The 18,820-nt window shown below is 41.7% G+C and overlaps 7 protein-coding genes across 7 annotated transcripts; 2 read left to right on the top strand and 5 right to left on the bottom strand.

The window, feature by feature from the left end:
- Window positions 1-1,689: 1,689 nt before the first annotated feature.
- Window positions 1,690-3,311, top strand: EAF02_009975 (uncharacterized protein; the record flags this gene model as incomplete). Its single annotated transcript, XM_038906023.1, has 4 exons — window positions 1,690-1,858; window positions 2,143-2,812; window positions 2,875-3,060; window positions 3,107-3,311. 4 exons carry the CDS (start codon window positions 1,690-1,692, stop codon window positions 3,309-3,311), a joined length of 1,230 nt encoding a protein of 409 aa, XP_038754135.1.
- Window positions 3,312-5,028: 1,717 nt separating this feature from the next.
- Window positions 5,029-7,217, top strand: EAF02_009976 (uncharacterized protein; the record flags this gene model as incomplete). The annotated part of the gene is given in 5 exon segments (XM_038906024.1): window positions 5,029-5,140; window positions 5,152-5,747; window positions 5,775-5,986; window positions 6,004-6,014; window positions 6,076-7,217. 5 exon segments carry the CDS (start codon window positions 5,029-5,031, stop codon window positions 7,215-7,217), a joined length of 2,073 nt encoding a protein of 690 aa, XP_038754136.1.
- A 745-nt stretch (window positions 7,218-7,962) lies between these two features.
- EAF02_009977 (uncharacterized protein) lies at window positions 7,963-8,570 on the bottom strand (the record flags this gene model as incomplete). Its single annotated transcript, XM_038906025.1, has 2 exons — window positions 7,963-8,349; window positions 8,400-8,570. The coding sequence occupies 2 exons, from the start codon at window positions 8,568-8,570 to the stop codon at window positions 7,963-7,965; spliced, it is 558 nt and encodes a 185-aa protein (XP_038754137.1).
- Window positions 8,571-9,349: 779 nt separating this feature from the next.
- On the bottom strand, window positions 9,350-11,663 carry EAF02_009978 (uncharacterized protein; the record flags this gene model as incomplete). Its single annotated transcript, XM_038906026.1, has 3 exons — window positions 9,350-10,165; window positions 10,229-11,251; window positions 11,319-11,663. 3 exons carry the CDS (start codon window positions 11,661-11,663, stop codon window positions 9,350-9,352), a joined length of 2,184 nt encoding a protein of 727 aa, XP_038754138.1.
- Window positions 11,664-12,070: 407 nt separating this feature from the next.
- EAF02_009979 (uncharacterized protein) lies at window positions 12,071-13,402 on the bottom strand (the record flags this gene model as incomplete). The annotated part of the gene is made up of 4 exons (XM_038906027.1): window positions 12,071-12,418; window positions 12,563-12,825; window positions 12,888-13,085; window positions 13,231-13,402. The coding sequence occupies 4 exons, from the start codon at window positions 13,400-13,402 to the stop codon at window positions 12,071-12,073; spliced, it is 981 nt and encodes a 326-aa protein (XP_038754139.1).
- Window positions 13,403-13,937: 535 nt separating this feature from the next.
- Window positions 13,938-15,214, bottom strand: EAF02_009980 (uncharacterized protein; the record flags this gene model as incomplete). The annotated part of the gene is given in 5 exon segments (XM_038906028.1): window positions 13,938-14,047; window positions 14,066-14,207; window positions 14,260-14,559; window positions 14,612-15,012; window positions 15,067-15,214. 5 exon segments carry the CDS (start codon window positions 15,212-15,214, stop codon window positions 13,938-13,940), a joined length of 1,101 nt encoding a protein of 366 aa, XP_038754140.1.
- Window positions 15,215-16,812: 1,598 nt separating this feature from the next.
- Window positions 16,813-17,712, bottom strand: EAF02_009981 (uncharacterized protein; the record flags this gene model as incomplete). The annotated part of the gene is made up of 1 exon (XM_038906029.1): window positions 16,813-17,712. One exon carries the CDS (start codon window positions 17,710-17,712, stop codon window positions 16,813-16,815), a length of 900 nt encoding a protein of 299 aa, XP_038754141.1.
- Window positions 17,713-18,820: the final 1,108 nt, after the last annotated feature.

Genomic DNA, 18,820 nt, shown 5'->3' on the forward strand with positions numbered 1-18,820 from the left:
TGTTATTGCTAATACTAAGGCAATAGTAATACTAATCTTCTCTACTTATCGAATAATCTGGATCTGCTTTCGATCTAGGTACACTGTTTTGCTATTCACCTGCTGGGGTTTGGTAAAACAATTATTATGATTTGCTGAAAAGGGCCTGCAGCATTCTGTACATTGTATTGAATAATTACAATCCCCAGTTAGCTTATAAATAAATAGTAGGTATACACACTTTCTGTATACCACTTCTCTTTTACATTTCTAGTTTTCACAGTATTACTGATACTCTGGGTTGTATCTTCCCAAAGCTCGTCTTCTATTTGCTAGAAATATTCAGATTTTATTGAATAGGTTACAACAAGATAACTACTCCTGAAAGGATAATATTTAGATGATCCGATTCTGCTCATTTACTCCGAGTTGGATCTCACTATCCGTATTAGATGTAATCCCATCTATACCAGATTTCTTTTTTTATTTGTTTTTCCCTAATCTCTGTAAGCATTCCCAGAAGATTGGTAATAATCATCGAGATCCCTGATGCTATATATATATACCATAGCTTACTGATTACAAGATCTGTAGCTTTAATAGCTGCTATAGCCTGTTGCTTGTTCGCAAAAAGAACTATACGGGCTTCTAAGGAAACTGTGACTGCCCACCCAGTTCGAATGGATATTACTACCACAATAGCTCTAGTCCCTAGAGTAGTAATTTCTGAAACCGCTTTTACTAGCACCTATCTGATTCCCTATGAGGATGACTCTATCTTGGTTTGTTTATCGAGTCGAAAAAAAAGTCTTTCGTCTATACATTCTAATCTCAATGCTTTATTGATTATCCGTTTGGGTTTGTTTACAGCCCCTGCTTCCACAGTTGAGCTGGAGGGAGTAGTGGTTGCAGTTTTGGAAATTCAAAGTATCCCTGTATATATTTGTGTAGTTGACTTCACACTTTTATTGCTAGCTTTAAGTTAAAGATCCCTTTTATACCATCTGTAATGGCTGTTAATGCTCTGTGTACCAGTTCTCCTACCAGTTGGCTTAGATCCTGTTCCGCAAATTACACTGCAAATTATATAAGGATTGTCTTGAAACTAGTAAATACTAAAACCTCATCTACAATACACTTCCATTATATATCAATCTTCTTCTGAATAACTATCTTCACAACTATTTTAATAGTATTCTGGCCACTCTCGAACAAGCTTGAAAGGGGACCAGCGCTTTTATTACTAATCCGCACTTTCTTCGGAACAATAATTGAAAAGCGATCATCGAAATCGATCAGGAAGCCCGCTGTCCCTGTAGGTAACGGCTGGCTCACCGGCCCTCTCTGATTCTACTGCAACAGCATTCTCAAGCCAAGCAGCTCGAAACACTACAGCGATCGCACTAATATATATTGTATAATATGATTTCGGGATATCCGTAGATATGATTGTTATAAGCTCGTTGATCGTTGACCACTACCATATAAGGACTTGTAATAGGAATACAGATATACAAGTACAAAATGAAGCCATCTATGAGAGAAGAAAGTCGGTTATTCAGCAGTTACTCGTCAATCTTCGTCGATTTGTTCGAGGGAAAATTGTTACTTGTTTGAATCAAGGACTAGAAGTCTTTGAGATCACTATGGCAAGTAAAAGCCAACGCGAAGCTCAATGGGAAGTGCGTGCAGCTTCAGGAAATGAATCGAATGAGGGTCCCAGATCCAAATTACATTTACAACGGTCTTGGCGATCGTGAAAGAGTCTTACTGCCACATTTCTGGCGTCGCCTTCGAGATACATATTGGGAGGATGATTTTGAGAACCCTAAACTTAACTTATACAATCCGCAGCTGGTTTCGTTCAGGCAAAAGTCTTGTAGATAGGGATAATATGCGCCTGACAAATACTTCTCATCTTGAGATTTATGTCAACGACTTTAATCGCGAGGTCAACCTTGCGGTAAATAAGGAGAATTACAATCCTTCGTCGCCCTCGAACCCGTTACCTACTATCCCAGCAGCTGAACCGAAGAGCCTAGATGAAGAGAGACCTAATATGCATTTATGAGTGCATACAACCAAGACCATGCATATCACCAGGCACGTCTAGCAAGTATTAGAGCATTAGAACTTGAGCTGCTGAATTTGATGAGAAAACAGATGATTCAGCATCAATATCCTCCGTCTCAACTGACGCTTCGACCAAGCCATTACTCGATCTACCTTTGCGCACAAAAGAAAATAAAGTTACGGTCGAAAATATAAAGGATGAATATGATATTAATGCCCAGCCGGGACCTTCAACCGAGGCGAAAGAGACGCCGAAGAATTCTGCACCGAAGGTTCTCGAGAACTTTTTGCAGCATATGGGACATAAATCGCTTGATGATTATAAATCATACAGAGCCGCTCCACTCACAGATATCTCGCACCCAGACATAGGAACTAGCTCCGCTCTTCTATCAAAAGATACCCCAAACTTTACCTTCGCCAATACATCCACGCCCTTCGCCGCCAACTCCAGTCCTTATCAACTAAGCGAACCCCCTCACAATTTTAAATTCTGTTGTTTCCTCGACGAACTTAAATCTTATACGGACCATATTTGTCACTCGATGCTCTCCAAACCAGACGGATCAGAAAACAATATGTTGACGGATACACTACTCTGTTTAACCGATAAGGAATGGCAGTACTTACCGCTTTGGGCAGGGGGGAATGACGACGGCAGTGGTGGTGTGACGAGCGCGGATGTACCACCCGCTTATTATGCTAATGTGGGAGGATTGACGCCGGGGGTTATGTATAAAGGGGCTAGTGGATTTGTGGGGTAGGAACAGGAATGGGAAGTGAGAGAAATAGCAGTTTGGATGCTAAGGACGGGAGTGCGAGAACTGAGACAGAAATAGGAGCTGGGAGTCAAGTGGGGAGTCAAACTGGTACAGTGTGGGATGATGACGGTGAAAGTAATACGGGAAGTGTCTTCTCGACAGGAAGTTATGATATGGCTGCTATGACGCCCACGGGAAGTGGAAGTGAAAGTGATTTCGAAATTGTAAGCTCTGGAGAAGATGAAGGGTTAGAGAGCGGTGATGATTTTACGATTGATGGGGATAGTGTTTAGTGACAGTGAGAGGGAGATGTCGGATGGTGAGTTTGATGAAGAGGATAGGGAGAATGAGAAGGGGAAGGGGAAGGGGAAGGGAAAAGAGATAAAGGATGAGATGATGGATGAGAATGAAGATGGTGGGGAGGACGATATGGATTGGACGAATCAAGAAGATTCAGAAGTGGAAGATGATTGGGAGCGTTCTTTTACTGATTTGTAGAGGTGGATTGAAGTAGCGTTGGCTAGGGTAGATTTGGAAACGATGGAATAATGAAATAATGATAGCTTCGAATGAGATGGAAGAGGGGAGAAGGAAAAGCGGGGAATTGGCTAGTATTGATTGAATGAAATATACGATATTATTCAGTAAAGATGTGAAGTATGGCGCGTCATACAGACATTTTTGCTCAGAACGATTTCTTTTATTTAATATAGTGTTATCTGATTCTAAAATCTATCTGATATATATTATTTAATTTTTAAAATATAAATCTTTGAAATCTTTGAAATCTTTGAAATCTTTTTTTAAGCCTTTTTATAGATATTTTATATCTTATTTTGAATATAAATAGAAATCATTTTGAAACTTATTTTAAAATAATATTTTAAAAAAATTATTTTGAAATTTAATAAATGAAAGTATAGATTAGAAAATAGTAAGAAATCTAATTCTTATTATTTGATATTATTCTGAGCAAAAATGTCTATATGACGTACTATAGTGAAGTTCAAGAGGAGTGATTTCGATAGGAAAGCAGTCAATTAAAACCTTTCAAGCATAGGTATAGGAAATTACATAAACAAATCGATAATCAATACAGCTCATTAAACCTATAGAAAGCTGTATGAATAGACTGATAACCCGGTACAGAACCTCGATTTGAGCGGGGAATGAAATTGGCTAGATTGCCCCTTGCGAACCTCAAAGTACACATCATCGTGTAATAACTATTACGTGTACAGCTATTGCCCAAAGACACCCACGTTTTATCATAATTCTATACTGAACGAAAGTCTATTTTCTTATTTGCTAAACTTGTATACAGCTTGATAGATCTGGCAATATATAATTTTGTTTTATACATTCCCTGTGGTGGCAAAGTTGATATCTATATACAAATAAAATGTTAGTATAAATTCCGATATAAATATTTAATACATATATTATTAAATTCAAACTTCTTTTGTTCCTAACGACTTATATATTTTGTTATTAACAAATATAATCAGTCCAAATTGGGATTTGTTTATTATTGATATTTTAATAGAAAAAATAGAAAATAAAGGCCTTTCAGTTAAAGGATCTTTATGATTTAGGAAAAGTGAATAGAAGGGGAACGAGTGTAAAAGCTAGAAAGAGGAGGGGAACGAGTGGGGGAGCTAAAAGAAAAAGGAAAGCGAGTATAGGAGCTAAAGAGTATATAGAGTAAGTGGGGAAAACTAAAGGATGGATAAAGAATATTAGCCGAAATCTAAAGGGGATTTGTTTACAAATCATTTACTTCACTTTCGATTTATTCTTCAATTAAAAGCTTTACAACTATACTATACAATATAGAATATACTATTTAAACAAGAATATTAATCAACTCTAATCTATATAATTATAATCAATAATCGATTATTAATCGAATTTAATACAAATAAACTTTTTTATTTACAAATAGTTTTTAAACTAAAACTTTCGAAAATCAAAATATCTCGAAAATCAATAAATTTCAAAATTTCTCTAAGTCCCTTTAAAGTAAAATTTTCTAATTATATATATATATATATATAAAAGTTAATCATATTAATATTTTATGACCCATTTTTTCAATATAATATTAAGTATTGAAATTTTAATTATAATTAACGAAATAATTGATTCGTCAACCACGGATTCTGCCACCACATGGATTGTGCTGTAACCATTTGATAATCCCTCAACCGTTATCATGAATTTATGCGCACATTGTCGAGATTTTATCACCAAGCGTCTATATTGGAATATCATACCAGACGGTCCCTCAGGTTACATCTGGTCAATGGCACTGGAAATTGATAAACGTTCACTGAAGTATTCTTCGCTCCCACCGACTATGGGTGCTATATTTGCAAACGGATCTTCTGCAACCTAGCAAAGAATCTTCAGTCACAGTTAAGAGGTCTTGATGGACAGCTTCCGCAAAACAAGAGGCACGGGGAATGTTTTGAACACGATATGCCAAACCCACAGATATTTCGTGCTATATCCCCCGCGGTATTCATGGGCTACAGGATCTGTGGGAACTCTTTCAGCGTCTGTTTCTGGTGTGGGGACGAGTATTACCCATGTGCTCATTTTCAAGGCAGAATGAATCTTATTGGCAAAGAACTGTCAAATGTACTACCAAGCTGGAGGATCACCTCGAGCTCAACTGATTCGAAGGAGACATTTGCAAAAATAAATAAATGGCTGGAGCGTTGTACCTCCGAGCATATACAATGCCCCAACCGTCGAGAGAGACATACAAATGTCTGGCGTCCAACTCGGCTGCTTGAAATTAATTGTTTCAAAAGTCATAATAAGAAGGATCTCAAGTTACGAATCGTACATGGTACCCAAGTCTCTGCGCACAGGCAGTACGCTACCCTAAGCCATCGTTGGGGGAAGGAAAATATGGCGCGGCTAACTGTCGACAATTTATCATTATGAACACAGAGTATTCCGACAGAAGTCCTTTCTCAGACTTTTCAGGATGCCATTCGAGCGGTCAGGAGACTTAAAGTCAAATTTCTCTGGATTGATTCTCTCTGTATCATTCAAGAGGGCTATGAGCTTGCAGATTGGAAACGAGAGGCTCCAGTGATGCATGAAGTATATTCGAATGCATGCTTCAATATTTGTGCCTCGTGGGGGCCTACACTAGGCAGGTTGTTTACAAAAAGAGATCCATGCACGGTGCAATATGCTACTTTTGAGATGCCGTCCAAGACTTGATGGCAGAAGAAATTTTTTCTAGTGTCTTCTGAAAAGGGAGATGGGGCTTGGGGTGAGTTGGTTGAGGATTCTGAGTTGGCTATGCGCGGCTGGGTATTCCAAGAACGCTTGCTGAGTCCCAGGAACATCTACTTCTGCAAGGATATCGTTCTGTACGAGTGTTATGAGAAACGCTGGAGCGAATCTGTGGGACTTGATGTCGTACCATGGAGGCCTCTTGTGTATCCCAATTCCGTGGGCGCCAACAATACCTCATCACCTACCATTAAGAAATTGCTGCCGAACGCCAGGTCGATCAGCAGCAACAAGCTTTATCAGACTTGGTACGACTTGGTGTCGAAATATTCAGACACAGAGCTCACCTTCCCGAGTGACAGACTTGCAGCAATAGCAGGCATCGCTCAGCAATTCATAATAAAATTCAAAAAAGATAATATAAAAGATGTGTACGTGGCAGGACTATCGCTTAGTCGTCTATCTCTCGAAATGCTTTGGAAAAGCACGATAAACATGTCTTATTCTAAGCAACATAATCTTTTCTCGAGGCCAACACATTTGACGTTTTCATGGATCTCCGGCTACTGGGTTCTCATAAAAGATGGAGACCTTGAAGGTGAGGATCCCGATGAAAAGTTCATCTTACCACAGGTAACTTGTGTCAAGTGGCGTACTTATGCTCACACCGACCCTGAAAAATATGTTTTCAACGAAGACATTATCATGCCCCCATCAACGCCATGCATCGAAGTCATGGTCCAGGGAGTCTTAAAGCGAATGAGGCTGATAAGAGGTCAAGACATATTCCATGTGTTTCCCGTTGATGCAATTGGGGTTACCGAGCCGAAACAAGACTTGGAGTCTCTGGAAGAACGCGAGAATGATTCGGACGCTCGACAAAGCCTGTTTGTTTGGGCCGGGCTCGATTTCACAACCAACGAAACAGAAATTTCCATTCTGAACGATTCGAAAAAACTGTTCTACGTGCCTTGGTATGACAATGATGACCGAGGCAGCTATGGTCTATCCAACAGTTACTGTTTGCTACTTGAACTTGTATCTTGCGAGATGGGCAGGTTTCGGCGGATAGGTATGCTGAACTTTGGTCCTGAGTACCGCGATCTGTACTTTGCGTCGCAAATCGATGAGCAAGACTATCCATGTTAGAAGTATGACCAGATTAGTAAGGATCATACTTTCTTTATCGTGTAGTTTGATCGCATGCCAACTTGATGAGCGCACACAATCACGATAAACTTGTGAGGCGATGTTGACCGGAGGAGAGCGAAACCAGTACTATGGGTTAGGCTTGTGCTCTATAACCGGTTCATAATCTCGACTCGAATGATCAGGACTTACTTATCTGTATTGTGATGTTTAAACGTCATCATAGATCATACGGGAAATTCTCTCATTTGAAATGAGTAGCGATAGTGAATATTTCAAACAACTAAAAATCCTTCCCAGATCCAAAACATCAAAGCTAACGATTGTGTCTCTCTCACATCAAGCATAGAGTATCATCTCGTTCACGAATGAATGTATCAGTAGCAAGCAAGAAAACACCATTCTTGAAGCCCATCAAACGAATGTAGTCCCATTGTGAATCAACCCCTCTTATCTCCTCTCCTCTCCACTCGCTCTCGTATCACGTATCCACACATTCGAACCCTCCAATCGGACCATGCAAGCCTCATCTGCATAGCCAAGCAAGCAACACTAGACAATCTAGAGCCGTCTTGCTCACACCTATTGGATCCTTATACAGGAGCCTAAGGCGAACTATCTGTTCAGTTTGTCGAACAGATACATATCCGTGGATACTCTGGGGTATCCTGTGATATGGAACCATATCTAACGAATTTTCGTAGATACAGTGATGGATTGGAAGGTCTGAATTTCGCGATGTTATTCAGCCATCGCTCAAATTCAAATTCTCCATCGCTTCAAATAATTCATCTTGCTTCTCCACGTCGCGATATGTCATTTCCATCTCGCGGATGCTATCACGACGTCGAATGTAATCATTTAGTTGCGGTAATCCTCCCGCGCCGCGTCCAGGTCGGATAGACAATGGATTTCCGTAGCAATCAAAAACCTGCTCAAGGGCTTGAATGGGAACCTCGTAGCAGGCATCGATTTTGAGATACGAGTCTAGACGCAGTGCAGTGAAGCGACGTACCCACTGTCCACGAGAATAGCCCGAGCTGTTGCGGAGTTGGATTTGTATAGGATATGGTTTTTTGGGTGTGGGGGCTATAGGCACATATTCGTGATTGTTTTTAACGGTCGAGGTAATCTTGAAATCTTAGAATTGGTGCTGGCGAATGAGGAGGATGGGTGACATACCGTCATCACTTTCACGTAGTTAGGTCTACTGCGCACAATACCAAGACAGATAACCATGTGCTTACGCACAATCTCTTCAATGTTGTCATCGAGAGTTATACCCAAATGATGGATCTCTGAGTCAGGAATGAAAGTGTAAATCTTTCCCTGTACTAGTTGAGGATAAACCATTTTATCGATGGAAATTAGGGCTATACTCGGAAGGGCCGTGAGTTTTCAATGGAAAAAGTATTTATGGTAATTCTTCTGTATTCTGAACTGAAGAAAAGGAAGTTACTCTGAACAATCAAAAGAGTGGGAAATCAGCTCATTATCTACTACTGGTGGGTGTCATCGCATGCACATTGCCGTCGCGCGGCTGGTTGGCAATTGTTGATTGGACCCGAAATGCGAGCCACCACACTTCTTATTTTGGCCATGGAACAAACGATTCGCCGAATGTAGATTTTTGATCACTTCTACCACCTGGGTGTAAATTTTTCTTTTGAAATCCTCTTTTTCTCGCTGCTATCAACACAACTTAATCGCGACTCTTATTCAATCCCTGAGGTTTCTCAATTTATCGTGTTAATTTGCTTGTATTTGGATGAACTTCTATTCTGTTTAATAAGCTCGTTGAGTATGCAGGTGGAACTTTATCAATTCATTGATTCTGAAATATACATGAACGATAAATTATATGCAATTTCGCTGGGAACTTTATATTGGCAACTGACGCGGAATTAGATTCGTGCTGGATAATAGTGTTTGGGGGTGGGGGAAGAGTATGTGTTTGTGAGTCGTCTGTAGTATACGGGACTAGGCTAAGTAGGAGGACATTAAAGGGGAGAATTTGATAATTACTGCTTTTGCTTTATTCACTTGACTAGAAAATTCACAAAATCTGAAGTTATTATTCCAAGACTTCAGCTAAGTATCTATCGATACCACCCAAAAAACAATTCATCATATCACACACTTCTGTTCTGCCTTTTCCCCTTCTTTACTTTCCCAGTCTCAATCCCACTCTCACTCATTTTCCTCTTCTGGCCCCTAGCAGCCCTATTTCCACCCATCTTCTCCTTCTCTCCCCTCCCAAGTCCCCTCACCAGCAATTGCCCGGTATACACCGGATCCGGATTTCTCGTATTCCTACTCCCCCTCGATTTCACCGCCTCTCCCACCTTCTGCATTTCTTGAATCGGACTCTCCTGCGCTATCTCCACATCCGGTATCTCTTCATCTTCGCTTTCTACCGCGGTCTCGAATTTGTACGGTGAATCATATTCTACACTATCTTTTCCGTGAGCTTTCTTTTTCGCATGGGCTTTGGATGTAAGTCTAATGGTTATTGAAGGAGCGGGAGAGGGTGATGGAGCTGGATGGCTTGAATCCATTTCTTGACGAAGTGCAACGTTGTGTTTGGGCTGCGGTTTGAATGGCTCATGGGACTCTGATTCTTCATCTGAGGATTCAGAATCGGGATGTTGAGGATGATAGCGTGGATCTCGCGGGATCTTTGTGATGGGCTTCTGTTTTGGAGATTTCCCTTTGAATTTCTTTGGCTTGGGTTCAACTGTAGAAGGTGGAACTGCGGATTGTCGAAGTTCAATATCCTCCGTTTGTGTTTCCATGCTTGTGGATGTAGGTGTGTCAGTTTGCGTTTCCGCATTTTGATTCTGCGTTATACTGTGCAATTCAACTTTTGCCTCTGCATCTTCCAACTTTTTCTGTAAATTTTCAATCTCCCCAATGCTTTCTCCAGCAACGACTTTCCATCTCGTGATCTCGTCTTCGAGATCAGATAATCATGTCGAAGTCGTGATTGATATCTCGAGAAGCTCGGTAACCTTTCCCTCGCTAGTTTTATGTAGTTTGTGAAGTCTCTCGATTTCTTCGCGGAATTGTTCGTCTTCATTTTCTCTTAATAGGAGAAGTTCATGTAACCTCTCTATTTCCACTCGGTATTGTTCCTCCTCTTCATCTCTTAATGTCTTGAAAAATTCAGCCGTTTGTGTTTCACGAGCTTTGAGAAGATCCTCCAGTCTTTCAGCCTCAGATTGCTGGGTATCTTTCTCCAGTTGCAAATCTCGAGTTCTCTCTTCGGCCTTCCTAAGTCGTTCTTCAAGTTGTGTTGTTTGCGTCTCGCTAGCTCGAAGGAAACTTTCTAGTCCATCAGCTTTGGCTTTATTCTCGTCTTTCTCCCGGAGCAAGTCTCGTATTCTTTCTTCATTCCTCCTCAACTGTTCTTCCAATTCTGCAATCTTCGCGTCCTTTGTACCTTCACTCTTCATGTCCTCTTGTGTCGAATGTAGAAGCTTAGCGAGTGCCGCTTCCCTTTCTTCACTCTCCTTTAACATTTTCTCCAAACTCTCAACTGCCCAATCACGTTCTCCATCCTTCTCTTTCCACTCATTCATTTTAGTTTTCAAGTCCTCCCTTGCCTCTCTCAACAATCTCTTCAGATTATCCCACGCCTCTTTTTGACTCAAAGGTCCATTTACCAAATCCATACAATCCTCCAATCTCCTCGTCGCTATCTCTGCCTTCTCCGCCCTCTCTGCTGCCTCCATCTTATCTGCCTCCAATCCTTCCTTTTCATCTTCCGCTTCGCCCTCTGCAACGTCATATCTCTGACATATAAGCTCCACCAAATCATCCGTATCTTTAAGCTGAACCTTCAAATGCGCAATGACTTCCGGGTCAGTAGCGTTCGGATCGAGAGGGGATCTTTGTCTATTTAATCTCAAAGCTTCAACTCTAGGGTGCGTATTTGATTTGTTAAAAGATAACCCAATATATTCATCCAATCTCTCTTTTGACTTTTTCGCCTTCTTCTCCGCAGATTTGATATCCGATTGAGCTTTAAGAAGCTGTTTTTTCCAACAAATTAATCTCCACTGAGTCTCGCAATTGTTCTTCTTCGTTCTCCAAATCTACATCTGTGATAGGAAGCTCAGGATCGCGATCGGGATGTTGTTGCAGTGTGTATATTTTCTGCTCCAGGACTTCATTGTGTTGCAAGACGGTCGTTAAACATCCCACTGCACTCTTGGTGAGACTATTTCTCTGTATCGTTTTATCCATCAGTTTTCTCTTCGTTTGGTAGAGTTCAATCAATGCTCGAGCCAATCTTGCGCTCATCGAATCATCGTGCAAATCGCTGGCAAGGTCTTCATATTCCATGTACTTCTCTTCCAGAAACCTTTCAAGAGACTTGGTCTTTTCTTTCTCGTCGCTCAATTCACGCTGGCATTGCCGGTACTTTTGGTCATTTCCTTGCATTGTTCGTATTTTTCCTCGTTGGGATAGATGTCAACATCGAGTTTCTGGGATAATTGATCCATTAGTTCCTTGATGGATGTGAGATTTTCCTCCACGTGTGATTCCCCATAACCATGTCTCTTTCCTTTATGCACCATTCGAGCTCAGCTCTGACTCGTGTTAACTCCCTCTCCGCATTGAAATCGTCTGTATTTTCAGCAGTAACCGAATGCCAATTGTTCTCTCAATCCTAATGGACATCGATTTCCTCTTCCAGTTTCTTCTATTCGCTTCTTATGAAAATTCCCGCTCCTTCCGCAATTCCGAGACTTCTTCGGCATCGACATCCGCACAGGTCTCTAGCATATTCATCACTACCATTTCCGCCTCCTCATACAATCTTTTGTAATCTTTCGTAGCATTTTCGTTTACATCATGTTGAGCTTGTGTGAGTATAAATCCTGTGCATCCCCCGTATCTTTCTCTTTATCCTTGCATCTCAGATCCGCCAATGCCTGCAACTGTTTTTCGAGCTTCCGATTTTGTTTTCGTAGAATCTTACGTTCCTTGTCCGTGATATCGAGCAATACCATTCCCTCTTTCCTCTTAGCCTCTTTGCGTTCACGATATGCTTCGAAATGAATGGGTGTCAAACTGAGGATTGCGCGTGTTACGTGGACATGTCGTGATAGCGCTCGAGACGCAGATTCCTTCTCTCGAGTTCTTTGATGCGGTTGACAAGTCTCTGGTAATGTAGATCTTTGTCTTTTCGATAACTTTCCAGCGATGTGTCATTTTCGTCTATTTCGATACTTTCTTTTAGATTTTCTTCTTCTTTTTCAGTATCTGATTCCTCCTCTTCTCGCTCGGAATCACGTTCTTTCGCTTCCACCTCTTTTTCTGAATCTTCATCTTCTAACCGATTCGGTGGTAGAAGACTGTTGTCTCAAAGGAGAAGGGGCATGCAAGATTCGTCTACTGCCTTTGAAATTAGCACTACCTAGGCCCGCACTAGCACCGGATCTACCAGGCGGCCGTTCTGTGTTTTGCTCCGGTGTTCCTCTCAGTGGTGTGTCTCCTTTTGGCGTAATCTCCTTCGGCGGAGTACCTATGAAATTCTCCGTCAAGATCTCCAATTGCTGTCTCATATCATCTCTTTGTGCCAGCAACGCATGGATTTGTTCTATAAGAGCCTGTACTCGTGCACTCATTACCGTGGTGTCTCTGAAACTCTCGATGACCTACTCCTGGCTTCTTCCTTTAAATGTTGTATATGAAGTTCTTTTCCCCTAATGACCTCCTTTGCTTCCTCAAGCTCCTCTGCAATTCTATTTCTCTGCTGCTCAAGAGAAACATCATCTGTTTCTTCTTTCTCATCTTTCCTCTCTTTCAATTTTTTCAATTCTGCTTTCATCTGATCACCATCTCCCGTGATTTCGCAACCTGCTCTTCCAATTCTTTAGTCTTCCCTCTCTGCCTCAACTTTTTCCCTCTTCAATGCCTCCAACTGTCCACCAATTTCTCTCGTTGCATATTTTTTCCCCTTCATCAAAAGCCACATCCCTTTCGTCTCTCACCTGTTTAATACGATTTAATCTTGCTTGCGATTCCTCTTTAGCTTCGAGAAGCATACGATTGAACGTTTCCAGTCTAATACGAAGCGATTCATTTTCTCGCTGACAAGCTTCAAGAGGGTTTTCTTGGAGATGCCGGACATGTTCTTGGGTGAAACCCGAGTGGTCGAAATTATAATCCGACATTTTCATGAATGGCAGATAAATATGAATTATTTCTTGCGAAATTTCATTTTTTCTCCAAATAAGTTGCGTTTGAAAGTCTCAGAATTCACCCAAGTAATAACCTACAGTAATCAAAGAAATTCATTGACCAATTGTAGATGTTCAAATTAGGTAGGTGTGGGATTGTGAACAAAGTGGGACGACTCCTTTGTTCACTAGCGAATGTTGTAGCTGTTTCCAATTCAAGCACACCATGGTAACAAAGGCGTGAAATATGAGCTGAGACATAAAAATTAGTGCCAAAACACAGAAAGAAGTTAAAACTCACCGAGAGCTTGCACTGGTTGGAGTATTGTTGAAAATTTGGGAAGCATCACCATCCACATACCAAACATCAAATAAGATGGATATTTCAATAAATTGCTAAGTATGTATGAAATGAGATGAGACTAGTACAAAATTTTACCCTAAAAATACAAAATTCTTTCCAACAGAATGAATGCGTCGAGGCAGACACTCGTCCTCACAATCCGGTGACTATGGGCACGATTGAAACTTAGACCTTGTGAGCAGCCTTCTTGGCATTGCTTGGAAGAACCTGCTTGCTTACACCACTTGGACCATCAACTTTAGGAGCATCAAGAGGTCTGTTAAGTCCGACACGATCTTGAGTGTGTTAAGTACCGATTCCACCCATCTTGGTCCTGGCCTCGGTGATAGTTTCCTTGCGACGTGTGTCAACAAGAAGACGGATGAGATCAGGTCTCATGTAATGGCCACCGAAATCTCCAAGAGCCTTTGGGAGGTGTGATTGATCGAGATCGATCTGAAATTTCGTTAGTATAGATTTCTGATGGAGTAAATGCTGTCTATCTTACCTCAACGAACATTAAGCCCTCAAACTCTTCGTCAGCCTTAGCAAGGCATTGTCCGTCAGGTCCGAAGATTCTGCTGTTGCCGTTGTAAAGGTTGTGATCCTCACGCTCAACTCCAGGTGGAGTGCACTTGTCAACACCTTCTTTGGAAATACGTTGGAATGGTGCGAGAACATAAGTTGCAGTTTCAATGGCGTAGGCTGGAGAAACAATATCGGAGTTGGGGTTGCTAGTGTTTGTCCAAGGGTCTAATGGAGTGCGAGTTTCCTCGTGTGGGTAGATTGGCCAGCCAGCAATGTGAACCTGAAGAAAAGTGAGAAACAATTAATCAAAGTGATTGCAAGTGTGATCTTACCTGTTCTCCCTCGGAAACGTTCATTGCCTTCAGGAACGGGTTCATGTTCTCCCAGCAGTTCAGTTGTCCAACTCTTCCAATATCTGTCTGAACAACACTCTTGAAGGTATCTCCTGCTCCATCGCCGTAGACAAGCTTCTCAACATGAGTAGGCTTGATTTTTCTGCGGTGGTTGAGAACTTCACCGGTTGGGGAGATCAGAACTTGAGAAATGTACAGAGTTGCGAAATCGATTTCACTGTATCCCAATGAAACGTAGATGGCATTTTCGCGGGCAGCTTCACGAATTCTTCGCATCTCATCTGAGTCAGATGCGAGACTGTTCTCGCGGTATGCCTTAAGCATAGGGAGAGATTGTTGATAGTTGACCTTCCATGCCCAGTATGGGTAACCAGGGATCCCTATGGGTGTGTAAGTAAATTGAAAAGAACGAGACCAGAGCTAGGTTTACTTACAAACTTCAGGGAATGCAACGAGTTTGCAACCTGCTTTTCCAGCTTCATTGATCCAATGAATAGTCTTCTTGACAGACAATTCGAGATCGAACCATCCAGGCTCAGCTTGGACAGCTGCGGCCTTGTACTTCTTGATTTGAGCAGGCATTTTGTTATTTATATGATAAATGCTGGTTCCTGTCTTTTGGTTGCTGTTTGTTATTGTAGAATGATGAGAAGATTGTGTGATGGAGAGAAGAGAATGCTTGGATGAAGTCGAGTTCTTATACAACTCAGAAGTTACCCCCAACACAAGGAAACTGTGATTTTGATCTCATGCATTTCGATCATCATATGATTGACTTCAAATCCCGCCCCAAAATTTGTGACAGCAATACGTAGGAGGGATGAGGGGTAGAAACATGACGATGTCGTATGCAGGATGCCTTGCACCTTTACGAGTATACTGTAAAGCATAAAATTTTAATAACGACATACAATGAAGTTGTTTCGATAAAAGCTGCTTCATGCAGCATCTCCAGTTTGGAAGATTAGCCGTTTGAACCCGTTTTTGATTGTGTATCGGTGGATGCTCGGAATGTAGTAATCGCTTCAAACATGCTCTCCGTATTTCTGGATCTGCCGTGGAGATCACGAAACGGTTCATCCCTAGATAAGGAAACCGAAATTCAAGAACACAAGACGAGACTTACTGAAAGCAAACTAAGAAACCAGACCAAGTTATAATGTACATGTGAATATCTGAATTGTTGAAGCAATTGCCACAAACCCCAACACTAGCTGGCGTTATTGACAGGTGTTTGCTCACCACGATCAAATTTTAAAATCAACTCCGTAAGATAGAATGGAGCACATTATAGATCACCTAGGTAGGTACAGCCTGCAAGCTGATGATTATGATGCAACGCGATGTTGCAGCACATCTAGAATTTCAAATCCCGAAATGATTACCCTATGCAAACGCAGCAATCATACGATCGGATCGCAATTGACCCGGAACGATCAATAATCAAACCCGCCAAGTACATAGACCTCCAGGAGAGAAAAACTTTTGATGATATTCTGGAAAGAGATTCCTCCTGCTGCAGTGTTTTTGTTGTAGTTGGATAATTACACAAGTGTTGAAGACTGAAGTATGATTATGTAATCGACAAATGTCTGCAAGAACGCCGAGGACCACCCGAGATCACGAGCAAATATCGGATGGCATCGGGAACCGACTTCTACGTAAGCAAAAAAACAGGCGGAGATTGACCACCATTCGAAAGACCTTCAACAACTAATATCTCTTTTCGATATAATATTAAAATAATAAAAAACATTTAAAATCAATACAAAGAAGACTCAAATTTTCGTTTGCTTTTTTCAAATTTCAATATTAATTTGAAATGAATTTATAATCTATTAAAAAAGTCCTTTGAAAGGTACTCAATTTCCGCCTGTTTTTTTCGCTTACGTAGAGCCGACCTCAGGGCCGATACCTAATAATCGTAATTGATTCGCAGAATTGGTCAACGACTTGCAACTGTGACTATAAATTACGAAGAAAAATCACAAGAAATCAAAACTACAGGGCACGATATGCAGAATGAAAATACGACACAATGGCTAACCTCACACCGTGGAACAATAAGATCGTTTTCATCGACTCGCTTTGATTAATTATCTCATAGTTACCGTGTGTATATACAGTTTGGAGCTAAGAAATACAGTTGGGGAATATTAAGTGAAGTGTACAGGACGCATCTATTTCATGAAACCAGCCTTTCCATCACCATCGGCATCGACCTTTGGGTTGAGCTTGTCCATCAAGCTAGGCTTCTTGTGGGACTCAGTTGAAGAGTGGGAGGTAGTGTGGTGGGCAGTACCAGCAGTAGTAGAGGCGATACCAGTACCGGTGTGAGCGCCAGTATGGATACCTTCTCCCTCAGTCAAAGAGGTAGTGCCCCTGGCACCCTCGCCTCCAAGAGTGCCACCAACAGACTTTGGCTCACCCTTGAAAGCATCAGTGCGCTCCTCACGTCCTCCTAAAGAACCTCCTTGAGATCTGAACTCGCTCATGCTGACAGCTGGGAGAGCGGTGGCAGTGTGGTGCTTAGCCTCGTTTTGATGAACCTCATGGACTGGAATGGTGGTGTGGACAACGGATGGTTGAACAGTCTCCTTCTCGATGACTGGTTGAATGGTCTCGTGGACGTGGTGATGGACATGCTCACCAGCAACGGTGGCACCTTTGGCTGCGGTGTGTTGAGTCTCTCCGACAGTTCTGGTGTTCTTGAATTGGGCTTGTTCAGCAGCGAGACGTTCCTGAATCTGATTGTCATCTCCGTGCTTGATGTTGCGGTGCTCAACAGCTCCGAGTTGATGGGAGTGTTGCTCTGGAAGGACTTCACGGTCTTGGATAGGTTGAATTGAAGTGTGGTGGTGATCTTGATGAACCTCACGGTCGATAGCAGTAGTTGCTTCTTCGTGGCGGGTCTTGATTACGTGCTCATTTTGAACAGCTGGGTTGATAGTCCTGCGATAAATCATTAGCACTTTCTGAGATGCCGACTGAAGGGCAAGAACTCGTACCTCGTGAACAGTGGTATCATGCTTTCCATCCTTGGAGAGGAAATCACTGACAGCTGACTTGGCACGATCCATTTTGATTTGATAGTGTATGTGAAGGTGAATAGGTGTTTGTTGGATATAGTTGATTGGATTAGAAGATTGTTGGTTGTTGGTTGTTTGATTGTTTGTGTTGGAAAATGAAAACGAGATGGGAGGACAGTCTATCACTTATAGTCCCGAGAGTCTCGAGATGATAGCTTCTCCCCCGCATCTAGCACTGTCTACATCATCATACTAGGTACAATAAGTTGTACTTTCCAGATTCGGATAGCTGTGTCTTGCAAATACCTGATTTTGTGAGATCCGGAAGATCCGTCACCAAGTGGCTGTGCATCGATGCTGAGAATAAACCAGCGGAGGCTCGTATGGAATTGTCTGGTCCTTACATGGTAGACAAAGGGTAGGAAGATGTGCCGGGAGGTCGATTGGCGCTACTTGCGCACTTCTTCTCCACTTTTGAATCATATTGTATCAACTTTCCAGATGTTCTTTTGGTAATTGGGTGCCAGAATTTGCCCGACAAATGTCAAAATCCCATTTTGGCATCTCAAGTGTAGTATTGGCAGTTTTGCAAAAGTGGGTTTCGGTTGTTGCGCGAGTAAAAGCTGAAGGAACTATGATTTCCATTTCCAAAACAGCTGAAGTTCGTGAGATAGCGTAATGTAATTATTGCCCTACTAGAAACTTTATTTGAGTTACGAGTTCTGAGAAGAAAAGTCTAACTACTAGTTGTTTGTGCTGTGGCTTCTTGATGCCATGAAAGTTGCAAGATTACCAAGATTTCATTTCTTTTTTGCACCAAGAGAGCCAATCATCTATATTGAGAGTTGTTGAGTAGTGCATTGTAGTCGACAGTCATAGACTCGTACCAATGTACACATTGTCAAATCCTGCAGAAATGTTAATTATTGAATGTTATTGATGGTTGTTGATTTTGCCATGATCGATTTGATGGGAAACTTAAAGTTGCATCATTGTGCCCCGCATCGGATTAAGCCGCCACACGGGAAAGGGGCGTCCGCTGTACAAGATTACTAAACAACGTAACCAGTCATATGCACTGTTCAGTTCCAAGTGGCTAGGTGAGATGGGCTCCGCTTCCTTGCTTCCTTGTCAACATTTCAATACTTTTCCAAATATT

Source organism: Botrytis sinoallii (assembly GCF_014898435.1).
Source record: "Botrytis sinoallii strain Bc 23 chromosome Unknown BSIN_023, whole genome shotgun sequence".
NCBI lineage: Eukaryota > Fungi > Ascomycota > Leotiomycetes > Helotiales > Sclerotiniaceae > Botrytis > Botrytis sinoallii.